Source organism: Saccopteryx leptura, chromosome 7 (genome assembly GCF_036850995.1).
Source record: "Saccopteryx leptura isolate mSacLep1 chromosome 7, mSacLep1_pri_phased_curated, whole genome shotgun sequence".
NCBI lineage: Eukaryota > Metazoa > Chordata > Mammalia > Chiroptera > Emballonuridae > Saccopteryx > Saccopteryx leptura.
The window spans coordinates 72,996,942-73,015,472 of NC_089509.1; the positions used below are offsets into that span (position 1 = coordinate 72,996,942).

Below are 18,531 nucleotides of genomic sequence, written 5' to 3' on the forward strand. Positions count from 1 at the left end.
TATATATTTGTATAAAATGTTTAAAGAAATTAATGATAAAACTTAAAAAGAAGGCCAAAGCATTAGTAAATATTTAGAAGATACAACATAATTAACAGGCTCAATTAAACCTACATAGAATCTGGCACCCAACAATCAAAGACTATAAAAATTAATTATATATAGGTCATAAAGAGGTCTAAGCAAATTTTTAAATATTTGTATAACAGAAAATACGCTATTTGATCACAGTATAATTTTTAGAAATCAGTAACAAAACAATAAATTGGGAACTAGGAATTCTAATTTTAATAACATGGGTCATTGAAGAGATCATAATGGAAATTATTTGGAAGTGAATTGTAATGAAAATACTGTATATTAAAATGTATGGGAATCCAAGATGGCAGCAGAGTAGGTGGATGTTACACTCACCTCCTCCCAGGACCAAACAGGAATTACAACTAAAATATAGAGCAATCACCCTGAATAACCAACTGAAGACTAACTGAACAGAAATCTTATAACCAAGGATTTACAGAAAAAGCCATGATCAAGACTGGTAGGAGACGTGAAAAGGGCTAGCCCTGCTTCTACGGATGCTGGCTGAGATTTTGGAGGGATTTCTCAGCTGAAGAGGTTCTCCCTAAGAAATATGTGGTCTCAAACCCCAAGCTGGGCTCCCTATCCCAGAGGACCAGAGCTGAGAAGAGGCACCCACATAACGTCTCTCATTCTCTCTCTCAAAAAACAAAAAACCAATTAGAAATTAGAAATACAATATCAAAATGAAGAATACAACCCAGGTACCCATCAGTAGAAGAGTGGATAAAAAAGCAGTGGTACGTTTACACAATGGAATACTATTCGACTGTAAAAAATAGAAGGAAATCTTACTTTTTGCAACGGAACTGGATGGACCTGGAGAGTATTATGCTCAATGAAATTAGCCAGGCAGTGCAATACAAGTACCCTATGATTTTACTTGTATGTGAAATCTAGTGAATAAAATAAACAAAATAGAAACAGACTCAATAGAGTAGAGAACAGACTGACAGCTGTCAGAGTGGAGGGGGTTTGGAGGGGGCTGAATGAAAATGGTGAAGGGATTAAGCAAAAAACTAAAAACGCATAGAGACAATAGGAGGGTGATTAGGAGAGGAACGGGGTGGGCGGTAGAAGAAGGTAAAGGGGGGCACAAATGAAAGGAGGAGACTTGACTTGGGGTGGTGAACATACCGTACAGTGTACAGGTGACTTATTATAGAAACATTCACTTGGATTCTGTATAAATTAACCACTGTCATCCCAATAAATTTTAATAATATTATTAGAAAGAGAAAAAAGGTGAGTGGGAGATCACAGAAACATAATGTAAAGATTAATCATAGTCTTAAATGCTGTTTAACTTGAATGAAAGCTTAAGAAAAGCATGAAGGATAAAACTTCCGCAAAATTAGGCATAGAAAACTCCAGGTAAAAAAAGCCACAAGGCGCTGGCCGGTTTGCTCAGTGGTAGAGCGTCGGCCTGGCGTGCAGAAGTCCCGGGTTCAATTCCCGGCCAGGGCACACAGGAGAAGCGCCCATCTGCTTCTCCACCCCTCCCCCTCTCCTTCCTCTCTGTCTCTCTCTTCCCCTCCCGCAGCCGAGGCTCCACTGGAGCAAAGATGGCCCGGGCGCTGGGGATGGCTCCTCGGCCCTCTGCCCCAGGCGCTAGAGTGGCTCTGGTCGCAACAGAGCGATGCCCCGGAGGGGCAGAGCATCGCCCCGTGGTGGGCAGAGCGTCGCCCCCTGGTGGGCGTGCCGGGTGGATCCCAGTCGGGCGCATGCAGGAGTCTGTCTGACTGTCTCTCCCCGTTTCCGGCTTCAGAAAAATACAGAAAAAAAAAAAAAGCCACAAAATTTCATGCCAGTCTTACACAAAGACATAGATGCAAAGTTACTAAGCTGATTAAATTTAGCAGTTTATTAAAAAGATTGAAAAGAAATATGCCTACTTGGGTTTATCCTAGGGTAGGTTAACTTTAAAAATATAGAGTGTAATTTAACATACGAATAAACTAAAGGAAAAACACAATTGTCTTAAGTGTAGAAAAACTTTTGATTAAATAATGTGATTTTACCAGGACAAATAAGTTATAACTGCAGAAATACCGTCTTAGCATTCTAACAAAATCTGCCGATACCTGTCAACTGATGAAGATATGAATTAATGAGGATCTCACACGTTGCTGATGACAGTGTAAATTGTTACGAAGACTGGAAAATTATAGGGTATTACAGAGGTGACAAACTACTTGTTGCTATGTAGAAGAACCATTACAACATTTTTTTTTATTTTTGTAGGAGCAGAGCAAACAAAAAGCACTAAAAGACCCAAGCAATCTTTGATGGGAGAATGGATAAATCAATTTTGGGTTTATTATATGATGAAGTATTATCCAGTGATGCTATATGCAACAACATGGATGAGTATTATGAGTATTGAACAGAAGAAAGCAAGTCACAAAAGAATATGATCATATCTTGAAATGAACAGGAAAAGCAAACTCAAGAACATATTGTTAGAAACATAATAAAACTATAATAAAACTTCTGAAAGCAAGCAAGAGAATGATGAACTTAAAATTCAGGGTAGTGATTGCGTAGAGAAGGAAGAGAGGGTTGAAAACAAAAAGGAGCACATGGAAGTAATACCAGTAATGTTCCAGTTGTAAACTGGGTGCGCTTTTGAGTGCTTATTTTATTAACATGTCTCGTATATTTTTGTGTGAATCAAATACTACATTATAAAGCAAAAATTGATTAAGGGTTCTTAATAAATAGTGATAATCTTTTTGGATATTCTATTCTTATATACATCTAGTTGTGCAGAGAGTTTTGGTAGAATTGGATCAAGAGATGAAGAATACAGCTGGCTTTGTATTCTGCACTTAGGGATTTCTCCAGATAGTTTGATGTCATAGGTTGTTCTCATCATTCATTCAGAGCTTTTCCATTTCTAGGATGAATCTGAATTTAGAGACAAATTAACTCCAATTACTATTTTTATGGAATATCGGCTGGACTATAGAACAGCTGCTGATACAACAGGCTTGCAACCTATTCTTAACCAGTTCACTCCTGCCAACGTCAGTCGACAGGTACTGTACTTTCTCAATTTACCAGTAATTTTATACTTTTTTTTTTTACGGTCTTGCATTTCATATTTTAAAATATCACAAGGGACTGCTTTTATAATGTTGAGATTCTATTCTAAGAACTCAGAAAAGATAGAACCGGACTTTGAGTTTAGAGATATTTAAGGTCACTTAGACTTAGTGATATGAAGAGAAAGATGGAGTCACATAAAAGAAATAATTTAAGGAAAACAAAATGTCTATTTATTTACATAGTATTTTAGTATTTTGCTAAACAAGTTTATATCTGCCTCTTTTTTAATATTTTTATTGATTTTTAGAGAGTGGAGAGAGTGAGAGGGAAAGGGTTTGGGGGAGGAACATGTAGCATATGTGTCTTGGCTAGGCAACATCAGCATTCCAGGTCAGTGCTTTATCCACTGTGCTACCACAGGTCAGGCTATATCTGTCTTCTGTTTGATTTACATTTTAGTTGTAAATTATACATATATCATATAAATAGTACATAAATTATTTTCATAAAACCAAATAAAGCAGTGAAATTTCATAAACACAATATTTTTAGAAACATTTATGTAAAACCCATGTATTCAAATATTATTATATTTCCTGTTTCTTCCTCTTTTTTATTATATGTTCATATTTTTAGATTAATAGTTGTTTCTCTTATAGAATGCTTTACCCTAAATTTCAGTTGTTATTTCTTCTTAGTCTAGCACTTAAAGATCTCAAAGACTCTTTTTTTGTGTGATTTGAGAAAACTATATAAGGTAGAAGTATAAGGCAAATTAAAATATATTTTAAAGTCTTTCAAGATTTTTCCTTTTTTTTTTTTTTTTATTAAGTGAGAGGCGGAGGCAGTGAGACAGATTCCCAAATGTTCCCTGAACCGGATTCACCTGCAAGCCCCCTACTGGGCAATGCTCTGCCCATCTGCAGCTGCTGCTCTGTTGCTTGGCAACCGAGCTATTTTAGCTCCTGAGGCCAGGCCATGGAGCCATCCTTAGAGCTCCAGGGCCAACTTGCTCAAACCATTTGAGCCATGGCCGTGGGAAGGGGGAGGAGAGAAAGGAGAAGGGGGAGGGCTGGAGAAGCAGATATCACTTCTCCTGTGTGCCCTGACTGGGAATGGACCCTGGAACTTCCATGGGGCTGGGCTGATGCTCTATCTACTGTTGAGCCTATCAGCCATGGCTATGATTTGTATATTTTAACAATATATTTTATATTTTGTTTTGTACATGAATATATCACTTTCTGCTATAACTTGTAAACATAGTTTTATGTGAGCTCATATTTTTATTTTTAGTGGATCCACAAAGTTATATTAATTAATATTTAATTATGAACATCTGAACTTCTTAGTCTGCCATTCAATTTTATACTTTTTTAAAAGTTGTTACTTGTATTTTTATATTATGTGGTTTCTGGTTGTTTTGTTTTGTTTTATTTTTCTGAAATAAGAAGTGGGGAGGCAGAGAGACAAACTCCCACAGTGCCTGACGGACCCACCCAGCAAGGCCACTTGGGGGCAATGCTCTGCCTATCTGGGTGTTGCTTCTTTGCAACCGGAGCTTCTAGCGCCTGAGGCAGAGGCCATGGAGCCGACCTCAGCTCCCGGGGCCAACTTTGCTCCAGTGGAGCCTTGGCTGTGGGAGGGGAAGAGAGAGAGAGAGAGGAAGGAAAGAGGGAATGGTTAAGAAGCAGATGGGTGCTTCTCCTGTGTGCCCTGGCCAGGAATTGAACCCGAGACTTCCACACGCTGGGTTGACACTCTACCACTGAGCCAACTGGCCACGGCCTACATTATATGTTTTGATTTGGGATTATAATTATTTTTAGAGTTTTAGAAGTTTTGGAAAATCATTTATTAGTGTTAACATTACTTCTACGTAACTCACTTGGATTGCCAATCTCTTTAATACCAATATAGTTTTAATGCCAGGTAGTCAAGTAAGTAAGCTAACTTTTAAAATCCTCTGAGAGAAATACTAACTTTAATAATATTTGACTTCCTTTTTCTCTCCTCTGCTCTTATTCATTGTTCAAATGTCTGTGTGTGTATCATTTGTTTCACAATAACATTATTTACATTTAGACATTTTTCCTTCTACGTTTGGAGCTTTATTATTTACTCGTTTCTATGTTAATTAACCACGTACTATTCTTATTATTTGCTTCTTTTTAAAATTGGCCCTTTATTTCACTTTATTTATACAGCCCCGCTGTTCAGTATAAATATAACATGAGACACATTTGTATTTTAAGTTGGCTGGTCAGAAATAGTTTTTAAAAAGGTAGAAAACAGGCAAAATTAATTTTAATCCTAAACCTATATTAGTTTGTTAGGACTGGCATAACAATGTACTTACAGAGTGGGTGGTTTAAATAATAGAAATCTATTTTCTCACAGGTCTGGCGGCTTGAAGGCTAAGATCAAGATGTTGGGAGGGTTGGTTTCTTCCAGGCCTCTCTTCTTGGCTTGTAGTTGATTTATCTCAGGGGTAGTCAACCTTTTTATACCTACCGCCCACTTTTGTATCTCTGTTTGTAGTAAAATTTTCTAACCACCCACCGGTTCTACAGTAATGGTGATTTATAAAGTAGGGAAGTAACTTTACTTTATAAAATTTATAAAGCAGAGTTACAGCAAGTTAAAGCATATAATAATAATAACTTACCAAGTACTTTATGTCGGATTTTCGCTAAGTTTGGCAGAATAAATCTTTATAAAACAACTTACTATAGTTAAATTTATCTTTTTATTTATACTTTGGTTGCTCCCCTACCACCTACCATGAAAGCCGGAACGCCCACTAGTGGACTGCAGGTACCAGGTTGACTACCACTGATTTATCTTTTCCCTGAGTCTTTGTATGATCTTTCTCCTGTTTCTGTGTCCTAATCTCCCTACAGTGCACCAGTGCTATTGGGTTAGGGCCCCCTCAATGATGTCGTATTAACTTAATTACCCCTTTAAAGACTACATCTCCAAATGTAAGTCACATTCTGGACTTGAACATAGGAATTTGGGGGGAACACAAACAGTCTATAACAAGAGCCAAAATATTATCTTCTGAATATGTAATCAATTTAAAAATTATCAGTGAAATATTTTACATTCTTTTTTACTATCTTCAAAGCCCAGCGTACACATTTATATTATATAGCACATCTCAATTCAAATGCTAAAGTTCATTACAACATTTTTTCTGTATAATTTGCGATTGAAAAAGTAGATTTACATACCCAAACTGTTTACATACCTAAGTTGTTCTAAACATACTGAAAGTTTTCTAGTCACAGAATCAAGAAGCAGTTTTGTCATTTAAATTTAAATTAATTATAATTAAATAAAATTTAAAAAATAAATTTTAAGTACTCAAAAGCTACATATGGGCTCACTAGTGGCTACTTTATTAGACAGGGTAGATCTAGAGTTTCTCTTTCTGCATCCTAATTTTTTGGAGGTTTAGTGCTTTCTGCACAAAGATTAGCATTTTTCTTGTGCTCCTCATGTATTTATTTAAATGTATATTAAGTTCTTACTCTGGGCAAGATGTTAAGTATATAACTGTAGAGATTTGGTTCTCTGTAATGGAAGACATTGCTCTATGCTTTTCCACTTCTGAAACTCTCTTTCCTAATAGCATATTTAAATATTTGGCTGCACCAATGTCAGCCAAGTCCTTTTTCTTCAATGTAGAGGCATAGTTAGCCAAATATTCTTGTGCCACAGTTTATTAATATTTTGTACATATTTCTCATTCCAATCATCAGATACTCATCATTCTGAGGTTTTAGTACACATCATAGCAGTAGTCAATTTATTATCTGCAAAATCCACACTTTATTTCTGAACTAATTTTGCAGTAATTTTATTTGGTATGACTTACAGAATCACCACAGAGTTCTAATGGTCCTGTTCTCCCAGCCCCCTTCTTTAAGTGCATAGAAATGTGTTACATCTAGGTAGTTGAGTTAATTTACATAATGTTTTTTGGTTTCATCTCCAATTACATTTACAGTTAAGAAGCCTATCATGTAATTTTATTCTGGGAAATGCACATTCCTTGAAGTGACTTGAAAGCATATAGTCATCTTTCATTATTGTTCCCCTTTAAATCTTTTTCTCTCTTTGCCTTTGGACTTGAAGCCCTTTGGATGTTAACAATAGACAAAAATGGCTTCATTTTTTTTCCTCTTTTTGAAATTTTTATATCCCTTCTTTATAATCCTCCTGAACTTCTTCTTCCCATTATTTCTCTTTTGGGTTTTCTATATTGTTTCAACTGGCATGACCAGACTGAGAGGAGAAATTCATGGTTTTCCTTGGTTCACCTATCCTACATAGGCTGGCTTTAATGTGTCTAGATCTTTTTCCTTCATTTCTCAATTGGCCATGCAGATGCTGGACTCATTTCTTCCAGTTTCTATTCCCTTCGGTTTGCCTGTCTGGATTGCTGCTGTATATCCACAACTCCTTATTCTTCTGCACTCTGCAGCCATAGATCCATGACATGGGCAGAGGCATGGTTGGTAATGAGAGACTCTAGAAGGGAGTTCATGTTGTCCACGGTCACACAACTTAGCACCAGCTGAACCCTCATTTCTTGACTGTTACTTTCTCTTCTGTGTGACACTGTATTCCAAAATCCTAACAGCTTAATTTGAGATAGAACAAAATGGTTCCAACTAATTGTATAATGTACTATGAATCTTTTTCTTCCTTTTCGTTCTTGGCTGTCCACTGACCTGTTTAAAAGTAAATAGCCATAATTCCTTTTTCATTTTAGGTATGCATATAAGTTGATAAATCTATGTAAATATGTACATTGTGCATATGTATATTCACATACTTCATGTATATTGTGAGATGTACTGCATGTGTGGCCCATATTGATATCTTTTTTCATGTAGGAGAAAATACGTTTTTTTCTTTCCTAGGCTCATATTCTCCTTGACTGTGGTGAAGACAACGTCTGTAAGCCCAAACTGGAAGTGTCTGTAGATAGGTAAGGTCTGCTCCAAATGGTAGACGGCATAAGAAATTTAAATGAAAGAGCCCATTTTTCTACTCAAAGTAATAGTGTATTTTAATGATAATTATATTAGAGAATAATGCATGATTTTTTATAATAGTAAGACTATCAATATTGACCTTTAAAAAATATGTACTGTGTTTTCACTAGTTGTGTGGGTTGACAGACCTATTCCCATTCTTCATTGAGTAGTGTCAGAAAAAACGTTATAGCTTCTTCATGATACATTTCATTGATACACTCCTAACAAAAGAAATCTGATTACCATTTATATGATACATAAATTATAGAGAATTTTGTGGAATTATGACAAATGGTTAATTGTTTTTTTGTGAAAAAATCAGAATTAGTAGGTACATACAAAGAGATATAAACTTATTTCATTAATAGACATGAGTGATAGTGATAACTCTTGGCATTAACATTTTCTTTCACTTAGAGAAGCGTTGGATTGCACCCAGTATGCTATTGCCAGTTTTCTGTTGGGCTGTGAGGTAGTCTTAAAATATCTTGAGACGCTATTGAACACGTCAGTGCTGTCTGTGTATTTATCTCTTGTTTCTTTGAAAAGTCATACTGTCCCTATGCAGTCTTTTTTCATTGTATTTGTATTAACTTGTAGAGATCAAAAGAAGATCTATATTGGGGACGACAATCCTCTGACATTGATTGTTAAGGCTCAGAACCAAGGAGAAGGAGCCTATGAAGCTGAGCTGATCGTTTCCATCCCGCTGCAGGCTGATTTCATTGGGGTTGTCCGCAATAGTGAAGTAAGCGGACTGCCTCTTTAACAATCGAAATGCACTCATAGGTCTCATTAACATTAATGAACTGCTTCTCTCTTTAGTGCAGTCCAAGCTTAGCCATTCTACCTAAGGCTAAAGTGGTAGACAATAGAGGGCCTATCTCACATAATTCCTTTCAGACCTAATACTTTGCAGAATGCATTGATACAACATTTTTAGAATTGCTAGCTAAGTGCCCGAAACCAGGTCAGATGGATAAAGTGTCTAAGCCTGTCCATCAGATTATTTTCAGAGGTCATATGGTTATGTAGCTCAGTCCTCAAGGGATCTTTTAGAAATACTTTTACATGTATATGTGACAGTTGTTACCCAGTTCTGGCTCCTGCCCCACCCTTTACCCTCATTTGCTCAAATAGATGTATTTGCTTTTGTTAAACAAGAAATTTAAGTATCCAATTGCATCACATTATCTAGGAATTTTTTAGTCTTATGGCTTCTAATTTTGTTTCTTGATCATTAATTTATTTTGGTTATTTATTTTTCTAAGGCTTTAGCAAGACTTTCCTGTGCATTTAAGACAGAAAACCAAACCCGCCAGGTGGTATGTGACCTTGGAAACCCAATGAAGGCTGGAACTCAAGTAAGGCATTTTAATTAAATTAATCTCTTTTTTTAATCTTTTATAGAAAATAGCACATTTTTCTGTGTGTTCATGTAATTTTTTAAAAATAAACAGAATAGTGTCTTTAAATTGGTTTTGATTTAGAGTCAATGATTACCAGAGTTTTGTTTAGTTTTGACTAAAATGCTAAAATAACGGGTTGTGACACTACAGTGTGTTTAATAAACTGGTCTTTATACTAACTACCTTCAGTTTGCTAACTGGATAAGAACATGGTTTAAGGACTGAAATGATAATTTTGATATTTTAAACTAATGCTTTAATGAATTCTCAGCTACACTGACAAATACCAAGACTGTTATTCTTAGGTGAGAATTTCTCCTTAAATTGAAACCTGTAAGGTTGTCTCCAACAGGATTAGGGAACACCTTGGTGGAATCTGGCTCCTTACTGGTAGTGGAAAAGGTAGCCCAGGAGCTTGAGAAGAAGCATCAAATGGGTTGCTTCCCAAATCTAAAAAATAAACAAAGTGCAGAGTGGGGCAAAAGTAGGCTTACAGTTGTGAAAGTTTACTTGTGTTATTATTCATAATGACTGTATTTTCCATGCAAACAACTGTAACCTACTTTTGCCCCACTCCATATAGTTTGCAGAATTCCAAGTATTAAAGGAAAAGTGGCAGTATATTTTGAGTTACATTTTTCAATAAAGATATTGGTAATTTGAAGGTCTGTGATAATATGGGGCTAAATATTCCATATTTACTCTTAAACAACATCTCTCGTAGTAGACGTGGTAAGTCCTAGAGATCTAATGCACAGTACTGTGAATGTAAAGAATATTATTGTATTATAATCATCAAACTTGCTGAGAGGTTAGATCTTTATTATTGCAACCACAAAAAAGAAATGATAATAATGTGACCTGGTAGAGGTGCTAACTATCACTGTGATGGAAATCATATTACAAATCATGTTCTATACCTTTACACAATGTTATATATCAAATATATTTCAAATAAAAGTAAAATATTCCATATTTCTTCTTGTTGGAATCCATGGGAGTCCGAAAGACTGGAGTAACAGGCTTTCTTGGAAGGAAGAAAGGAACCCTGCCAGGCACTTCTCCAGGGAGAAGGATGCCGGTTACAGACTAGGGGCAAATTTAAACTGTTTGGGAGAGCCTGAGGGGTACTGAGTCAAAAGTTCTGGTATGTTCCCTTTTACAGTTTTATGGTTTCTGCTTCCTGGAACGCTTCTTGAGAGGTTGATCAGCTTTTCTAGAACTCTTCTGCCTCAGGGGCGATAGTCCAGTAAGGGTGAGGTCAGGCAGCCAGGTGGAACATCAAAAGGGCAGTTGAAATTTCATGTATCTATCACTTTTAAGTTTGTTTTCCATTAAAAGTCATTACTTCTAGGTATATCAGCTCTTATGTGATAGGGCTTGAACAGAGTACCCAGAATTGCATTTTTCCATATATATTTAACACAGTGTTTCACTAATAAGTTGAACATACTTTTTATTCTTTCATATTCTCATTTTCTCTAGCTTTTCCACTCACAGCACATTCAGTATGGATGATTCCTGGTTATTTCAAATGGTTAGCTCCAGGCTTTGTAAAGTGAAAGAGTTAGAAGTCCCCCAGAAATGCCTTTTTGTGTGTCATTTATATGATCCCAAAGTCTGTTACTCAGTTGTTCTCTTTAAAATAAGTTTTCCACCTGCAGAAGTTAGGAGGCTTGGTGTTGATAGAGTTGTGGGCAGTGTGGAGAAATCAGGTTCTTGTCCTACTTATGCTTTCTTTAGTGCGTTTTCTTACTCTTTTAAGCAATCAATTTCTTCCTTCCCATTCCATTAACACAAGTTGAGTTGTTAGCTTCCTGTAACCAAATCATTGTGTGTAATTGTTTTACAAACATTTACTTTTTTTGAGACAGAGAGAAAGGGACAGACAGGGACAGCCACACAGGAAAGGAAAGAGATGAGAAGCATAGTTGCATCACATTAATTGTTCATCAATTGCTTTTTCATATGTGCCCTGACCAGGGGCTCCAGCTGAGCCAGTGACCCCTTGCTCAAACCCGTAACCTTAGGTTCAAGTCAGCAACCAGGGGATCATGTGTGTGATCCCATGCTCAAGCTGGCAACCCCATGCTCAAACTGGTGAGCCCGTGCTCAAGCTGGATGAACCCACGCTCAAGCTGACGACCTCGGGGTTTTGAACCTGGGTCCTCAGAGTCCCAGGCCAACATTCTGTCCACTGCACCACTGGCTGGTCAGGCTAATTTTATATTTTTTTGGAAAGATAATGAATATTATAAGGAGATATAATTAAGAATTGTTATTAAATAGACTTCATTATATATTGGCCTAAGTAGCTTGATACAAGATATAATTACCTTTTTTAGACTACTTTCAGTTTATCGTAGCTGAGAAAAACTTTATTTTAGGCCATTCTTTTTCATTTGGACATTGGATTTGAAATTTCACTAGTTAGATACTGGGTTGTTGTTTTTTTTTACAGGGACAGAGAAAGAGAGTCAGATAGAGGGATAGATATAGACAGACAGACAGAAACGGAGAGAGATGAGAAGCATCAATCATCAGTTTTTCTTTGTAACATCGTAGTTCATCGATTGCTTTCTCATATGTGCCATGACCGCGGGCCTTCAGCAGACTGAGTAACCCCCCGCTTGAGCCAGTGACCTTGGGTCCGTGCTAGTGAGCTTTTTTGCTCAAGCCAGATGAGCCCGTGCTCAAGCTGGCAACCCCAGGGTCTCGAACCTGGGTCCTTCCGCATCCCAGTCAGACGCTTTATCCACTGCGCCACCACCTGGTCACGCTAGATACTGTTTTAACTATTGTCACTATCTTTTTTTCCTCCTTCAGCTTTTAGCTGGTCTCCGTTTCAGTGTGCACCAGCAATCAGAGATGGATACTTCTGTGAAATTTGATTTACAAATCCAAAGGTATAAAAACAACCATTTTAATTTATAATAACTGTGGTAGAAATATTTGTTATAAATATGTAATGTACTTTAATATATTAAAACAGAAGAGACCAAAATTTCAGTACTTGATTATACATTTTTAAATTATTGCTTATGTATAAGAATAATTTTGTCAGTTTTGAGTTTATAAAACAAAGCTTAAAGTAAAACTTTACCATCTTCTTGGAATTAGATGAAAATATTTATTTGATTTCTAATGAAAATAATTATTTTGATTTATGTTTTTCATTTTGTTGCTGTTAATTTGTTCTTTTTTCATGTCACTGCCTTTGTCTCTGTATGCTTTTGATGATGATTATGTTCAATTTAGTCCTGTATTTTTTTTTTCTTTTTCAGCTCCAATCTTTATGACAAAGTAAGCCCAATTGTATCTTATAGAGTTGACCTTGCTGTTTTAGCTGCTGTTGAGATAAGAGGGTCAGTATGACTACTGAGTTGAGTATCTCACTCTCATGATTTAAACTACTTTATAAAGTTACTTTTTGAAAGTAATTAGTAGGCCTCCTCGCTGCTTTTGGATAGTAGGCATTCCATGTTTAGTGATGGTTTTATTAGAGAAACCATGGTTTCTATAGAAAGAATGTTCAAGGTGTGTATTCCAAAGCCCCAAATATTTATTTGGTTATGGTCTGGAAATAAACCATACATGGTAACAGCAGGCACAAAATAAGTGTATTTGAACTTCTGTGCAAATTGACATCAATTCACCTGTAACATTGCACCCAATAAACAGTAATTTATGTATATGCATGTGTGTGTACACATACATGTATAGGTTTTTTCCTTTGAAATATATAATGCTTTTTCCCCCATTAGTTCTGTTGTTATTCATTTGCATATAGGGTACTCTAGAAAATGAACTGACTGTATCATTTTGATATTCATGGTAGGTTTTCTTTGGTCATTGTCTAGAGTCTCAAGTCCTGATCATATCTTTCTTCCGATTCCAAACTGGGAGCACAAGGAGAAACCTGAGAATGAAGAAGATGTTGGGCCAGTCATTCAGCACATCTATGAGGTTTGCAGCTGTGCTTAACTGGTACCTGGTAGAAAGCCAAGGAAGAGGGGAACAGATTGGCTACTTTTAAAAGACAAATCTTTTATTTTTATATAAACTATGTATAGTTTAAATATGTATATACTAGAGAGTTTTCTGAATTTCCCCCTATTATTTAGAAGTTTATTTTTATTAGACAAGTAGTTTTAAGTGGTTAAAGAAAGCAGTATAACCTGACCAGGCTGTGGCGCAGTGGATAGAGCATCAGACTGGGACACAGAGGACCCAGGTTCGAAATTCAGTGTTGCCGGCTTGAGTGAGGGCTCATCTGGTTTGAGCACAGCTCACCAGCTTGAACCCAAGATCGCTGGCTTGAGCAAGGGTTCACTCAGTCTGCTGTAGCTCCCCGGTCAAGGCACATATGAGAAAGCAATCAATCAACAACTATGGTGCTGCAACGAAGAATTGATGCTTCTCATCTCTCTCCCTTCCTGTTTGTCCCTCTCTGTCCCTGTCACAGAAAAAAAAAGAAAGCTGTTTATACAAATTGTTGTTTAAAACCATTTAGTTCTACTTGAATAAAAACAATAGGTCGCCCTGGCCGGTTGGCTCAGCGGTAGAGTGTCTGCCTAGCGTGCGGAGGACCTGGGTTCGATTCCCGGCCAGGGCACACAGGAGAAGCGCCCATTTGCTTCTCCACCCCTCCGCCGCGCTTTCCTCTCTGTCTCTCTCGTCCCCTCCCGCAGCCAAGGCTCCATTGGAGCAAAAGATGGCCCGGGCGCTGGGCATGGCTCTGTGGCCTCTGCCTCAGGCGCTACAGTGGCTCTGGTCGCAACATGGCGACGCCCAGGATGGGCAGAGCATCGCCCCCCTGGTGGGCGGAGCGTCCGCCCCTGGTGGGCGTGCCGGGTGGATCCCGGTCGGGCGCATGCGGGAGTCTGTCTGACTGTCTCTCCCTGTTTCCAGCTTCAGAAAAATGAAAAAAAAAAAAACAAAACAAAAAAAAAACAATAGGTCACTGAGTATTTTCACATGGACATTTTGCAGTTTTCACTAAATATTGAAAATGCCTATAGCAGGTCATCAAAATTCTTTCTATAGGAAGAAAATTTCCTATTTTATCTTTCATTAATAACTTTTTATTTATTTATTTTTATTCAGTGAGAAGAGGGGAGGCAAAGAGACAAACTCTTGCATGCGCCCCAACCAGGATCCACCTGGCAAGCCCATTAGTGGTCAGTGCTCTGCCCATCTGGGGCATTGCTCCGTTGCTCAGCAACCAAGCTCTTAATGCCTGAGGCGGAGGCCATGGAGCCATCCTTATACCTGGGGCCAGCTCGCTTCAATTGAACCATGGCTGCAGAAGGGGAAGAGAGAGAGAGAGAGAGAGAGAGAAAGAAGCAAGAGGGGGAGAGGGGAAGAAGCAGATGGTCGCTTCTCCTGTGTGCCCTGTCTGAAAATCAAACCTGGGACATCCACACACCGGGCCGATGCTCTACCACTGAGCCAGCCAGCCAGAGTCCATCAATAACTTTTTCATGTTTTCCTCTTTTGTTTATATTTTCATTCTAACATATACTACTCCAGTGGTTCTCAAACTTTTGGAAGTCAGGGCACATTTAAAATCCTACAAATAATTTTAGGCACACTATATACAAATTTTTGAGAAATATGTTATAATTAAGTCAAATATTAAAAAATATAAAGTCCAATCATGCGTTTATTAATTAAACAAAATAAATACTACAAAATTAAGTTTATTCTGACATTAAAAATATTTTTATGCTACATTGTTTATGTTTTTTAGAATTCGTAAAAAAAGGGTTAAAAATAAAAAAGTGACAAAGTTCTTTATATGTATTTTTATATATATATATATAAAGAGATATAGATATAGATACATTCTTAGTAAGATTTAGTAAATTTGACAATTCCTGGCATGAATGTGTTAAGTTCTTTCATTTTTGTGTTTATGAGAAACATTAGCTTGATGTGTCCTAGTGATTTTTTCAATGTTTGGGCATGTATTTATATTTGAAAGGCAAACTCATTTCCTGGTCAATAGATTGAAGAATTCCTCTCTTTTTACTCTTAATTGTGTTGAGTGCAGAAAACCCCCACCATACATATCATCTTAACTTTACACCAAACAAAGGATAGAAGAAACTTGCCTCCAGTCTTTCCGGGGAACATGGGGGTAGTGTAAACAATCCAGCACCACAGCTCAACAGCCTTTTGCAACCTAATTAGGCAAGTGAGGTGGGGGGTTGGGCAGACTGTCAGCTTACAGCCAATTCCCCACACCTCTATCACCCAAAAATCTAAACTCCAAAAACCCTGTTGGTTTTTTGTTCAACAACAGGCACACATTTCTCTGGAAAACCATAGAGCACACCTGGAAATCTTCTAGGGCACACCAGTGCACCCTGGTGCACACTTTGATAACCACTATACTACTCTATACTAGAGGCAAATACTGAGTTTGTTGCATAGTAACAGTCGTGTTGTAGTTATTGAGTAACTATGGAAACAGTGCTATTTCAAATCCTATTGCTAATGATTCCTAAAGTTGATGTAGGGGAAGGATTATAGAATAGATTTTTGCCCAAAATATTTACATTTTCTTTTCCTCATTAGTTGAGAAACAATGGTCCAAGTTCATTCAGCAAGGCAATGCTAAATCTTCAGTGGCCTTACAAATATAACAATAACACTCTATTGTACATCCTCCAATATGATATTGATGGGCCAATGAACTGTACTTCAGATATGGAGATCAACCCTTTGAGAATTAAGGTAATGGCTTAATTGCTATTCATTCTAATATTTTATTGCTTTTCCCCTCCTAAATCGACAAAGGAAATGCATGAAGTAAAGTAACTATTTTAATCCATAAACCCATCCAGCAGAAATATTTTAGTTTATGACTGGTACACTAAAGATTAAATTGTTTATTTGTATAATGAGTAAGGATTAATTCTCTGAAGTCCTAGTGAACCAAAGAGTTATGTGGTATTCAGTGAGCCTCAGGAGATATTTTTAAGTGACTCAATTTGACTTTGATTCTGTCACATTGTGATTTGTCCACATATAATAATGTGTCAAGGGTGCTTTGTTGTTGAAATGTTTGTCTTTGGGGATAAGATACAGCATCTTACTGCTGGTTCTCTGGACTTAAGTGCCTTAGAAAAATGTCATTTTATGGAATTCTGTATATAAGGTCTACCGGAAAGTTCTGTCCGTTTCTATCACAACAAGTTTCAACATGTAAGCACATGTTTATTTGGCACATGTGTGCCTCTCTATTTTTATCACTTAATGTATACATATTGACGTAGCAAATTAACTAAAACGAAGTTGATTCACTTTAGTCTTATGTGTGAAGTGATAGTGTACCCATGGCTACTGATAAAGTTCATTTACACCACTGTATTGTATACGAATTTCAACAAGGAGGAAATGCTACAGAAGCATGTCTGTCGCATCCACCATATTCCCCGGACTTAGCACCCTCCGACTATCACTTGTTTTTGTCCTTACAAAATTTTTTGAAGGGCAAAAAATTCAAAAATGAAGAAGATATCAAACAAGCACTGGTTCAATTTTTCACATCAAAAGATAAAACATTTTTCAAAAATGGGATATAGCCTGACCTGTGGTGGCGCAGTGGATAAAGTGTCAACCTGGAAACTCTGAGGTTGCTGGTTCAAAACCCTGGGTTTTGCCTGGTCAAGGCACATATGAGAGTTGATGCTTTCTGCTCCTCCTCGCTTCTCTCTCTCTCTCTCTCTCTCTCTCCCCCCCCCTCTCTATAATGAATAAATAAGATCTTTAAAAAAATGTCAAAATACACTAAAAAATACACTATAAGAAAAAACACATGATTAAAAAAATGGGCTATACAAATTGCCCTCATGCTGGCAAGAAATCATTAATAATAATGGAAATTATATTATTTAATAAAGTTTATTGACAGTAAGAAAAATATGTATTTTGTTTTATTCCAAAAACGGACAGAACTTTCCAGTAGACCTCATATTTCTGTATATAGTCATCTCCATCCTAGGCCATATATTGTGCAATTTGACTAAGGAAAGTTAAGAAAACAAAACCAGAAATGTAAACTCATGATTGACATTTCTCACAAAACTACCCTGTGAAATTTGAGGCTCTTTCGGTGTGTTTTTGTGCAAGGGAAGACGAATTACGAGGGCGAGACATAGGTAACTTTTTTTTTAAACATATTCAGGACTAATATTTCTGTGCTTTTTGACATATATATCATATTAAGTAGTGAATTTTCTATTAAACCAAATTTTCAGTTGCTATGTTTTAATTACATATAATAATTTATGTGAAAATGTCAATATGAAATGTTTCCCATCATTTATCACCAGTTTGTTAATGCAATCCTAGGTCTCAAATTCACAAGCAGTGGAGAAGAATGACACAATTGCCGGGCAAGGTGACCGGACCCACCTCATCACTAAGCGGGATCTCACCCAGAGTGCGGGTGATGTTCACACTTTGGTAAGTGCCATTTTGACAACAAGCACTTTAAACATTTAAAAATAGGTGATTATAGAACAGATGCCCAAGAATATTTCAAAAATAATAACAGCTGTGCTTGAAAGAAGTACATATATTTTTATAACACTTATTCCTTTTACTTTTCTTGTCACTAGTGAAATTAACGCCAGATTTTCTTCAAATGGTCTATCTTTGTAAATTGCTAATAAAAAATTTTATGTTTCAAATTTCTTTTTGTTCTGATTGTCTCGTTTTACTGACTTCTTTCTTGGTCTCACTCTAATCTTGAGGCTTTAGTGCATTACTACAGGAAAACCCTAGAGGCCTCAACAAAAATATATTACAAGAATAACTGACATTGTGATGAACTTTTGTTGAGTCGGCCTATTAATAACAATAACAGGCCTGTTAATAACAATAATGTTATAAAGTTATAAACATTAGTTTATAAACATTAGTTTATA

General features: G+C 36.8%; 1 protein-coding gene across 2 annotated transcripts in view; it reads left to right on the forward strand.

Annotated features, from left to right (window-relative positions):
• Positions 1–18,531, forward strand: part of ITGAV (integrin subunit alpha V) — a 100,973-nt gene that overhangs the window by 70,727 nt on the left and 11,715 nt on the right. For both annotated transcript variants that reach the window (XM_066346393.1, XM_066346392.1), the window contains exons 18-26: positions 2,985–3,122; positions 8,067–8,134; positions 8,784–8,931; positions 9,455–9,547; positions 12,419–12,498; positions 12,877–12,957; positions 13,453–13,558; positions 16,175–16,333; positions 17,954–18,067. In XM_066346393.1, coding sequence (XP_066202490.1) covers positions 2,985–3,122; positions 8,067–8,134; positions 8,784–8,931; positions 9,455–9,547; positions 12,419–12,498; positions 12,877–12,957; positions 13,453–13,558; positions 16,175–16,333; positions 17,954–18,067 — 987 coding nt within the window. The remainder of the gene's footprint in view (positions 1–2,984; positions 3,123–8,066; positions 8,135–8,783; positions 8,932–9,454; positions 9,548–12,418; positions 12,499–12,876; positions 12,958–13,452; positions 13,559–16,174; positions 16,334–17,953; positions 18,068–18,531) is intronic.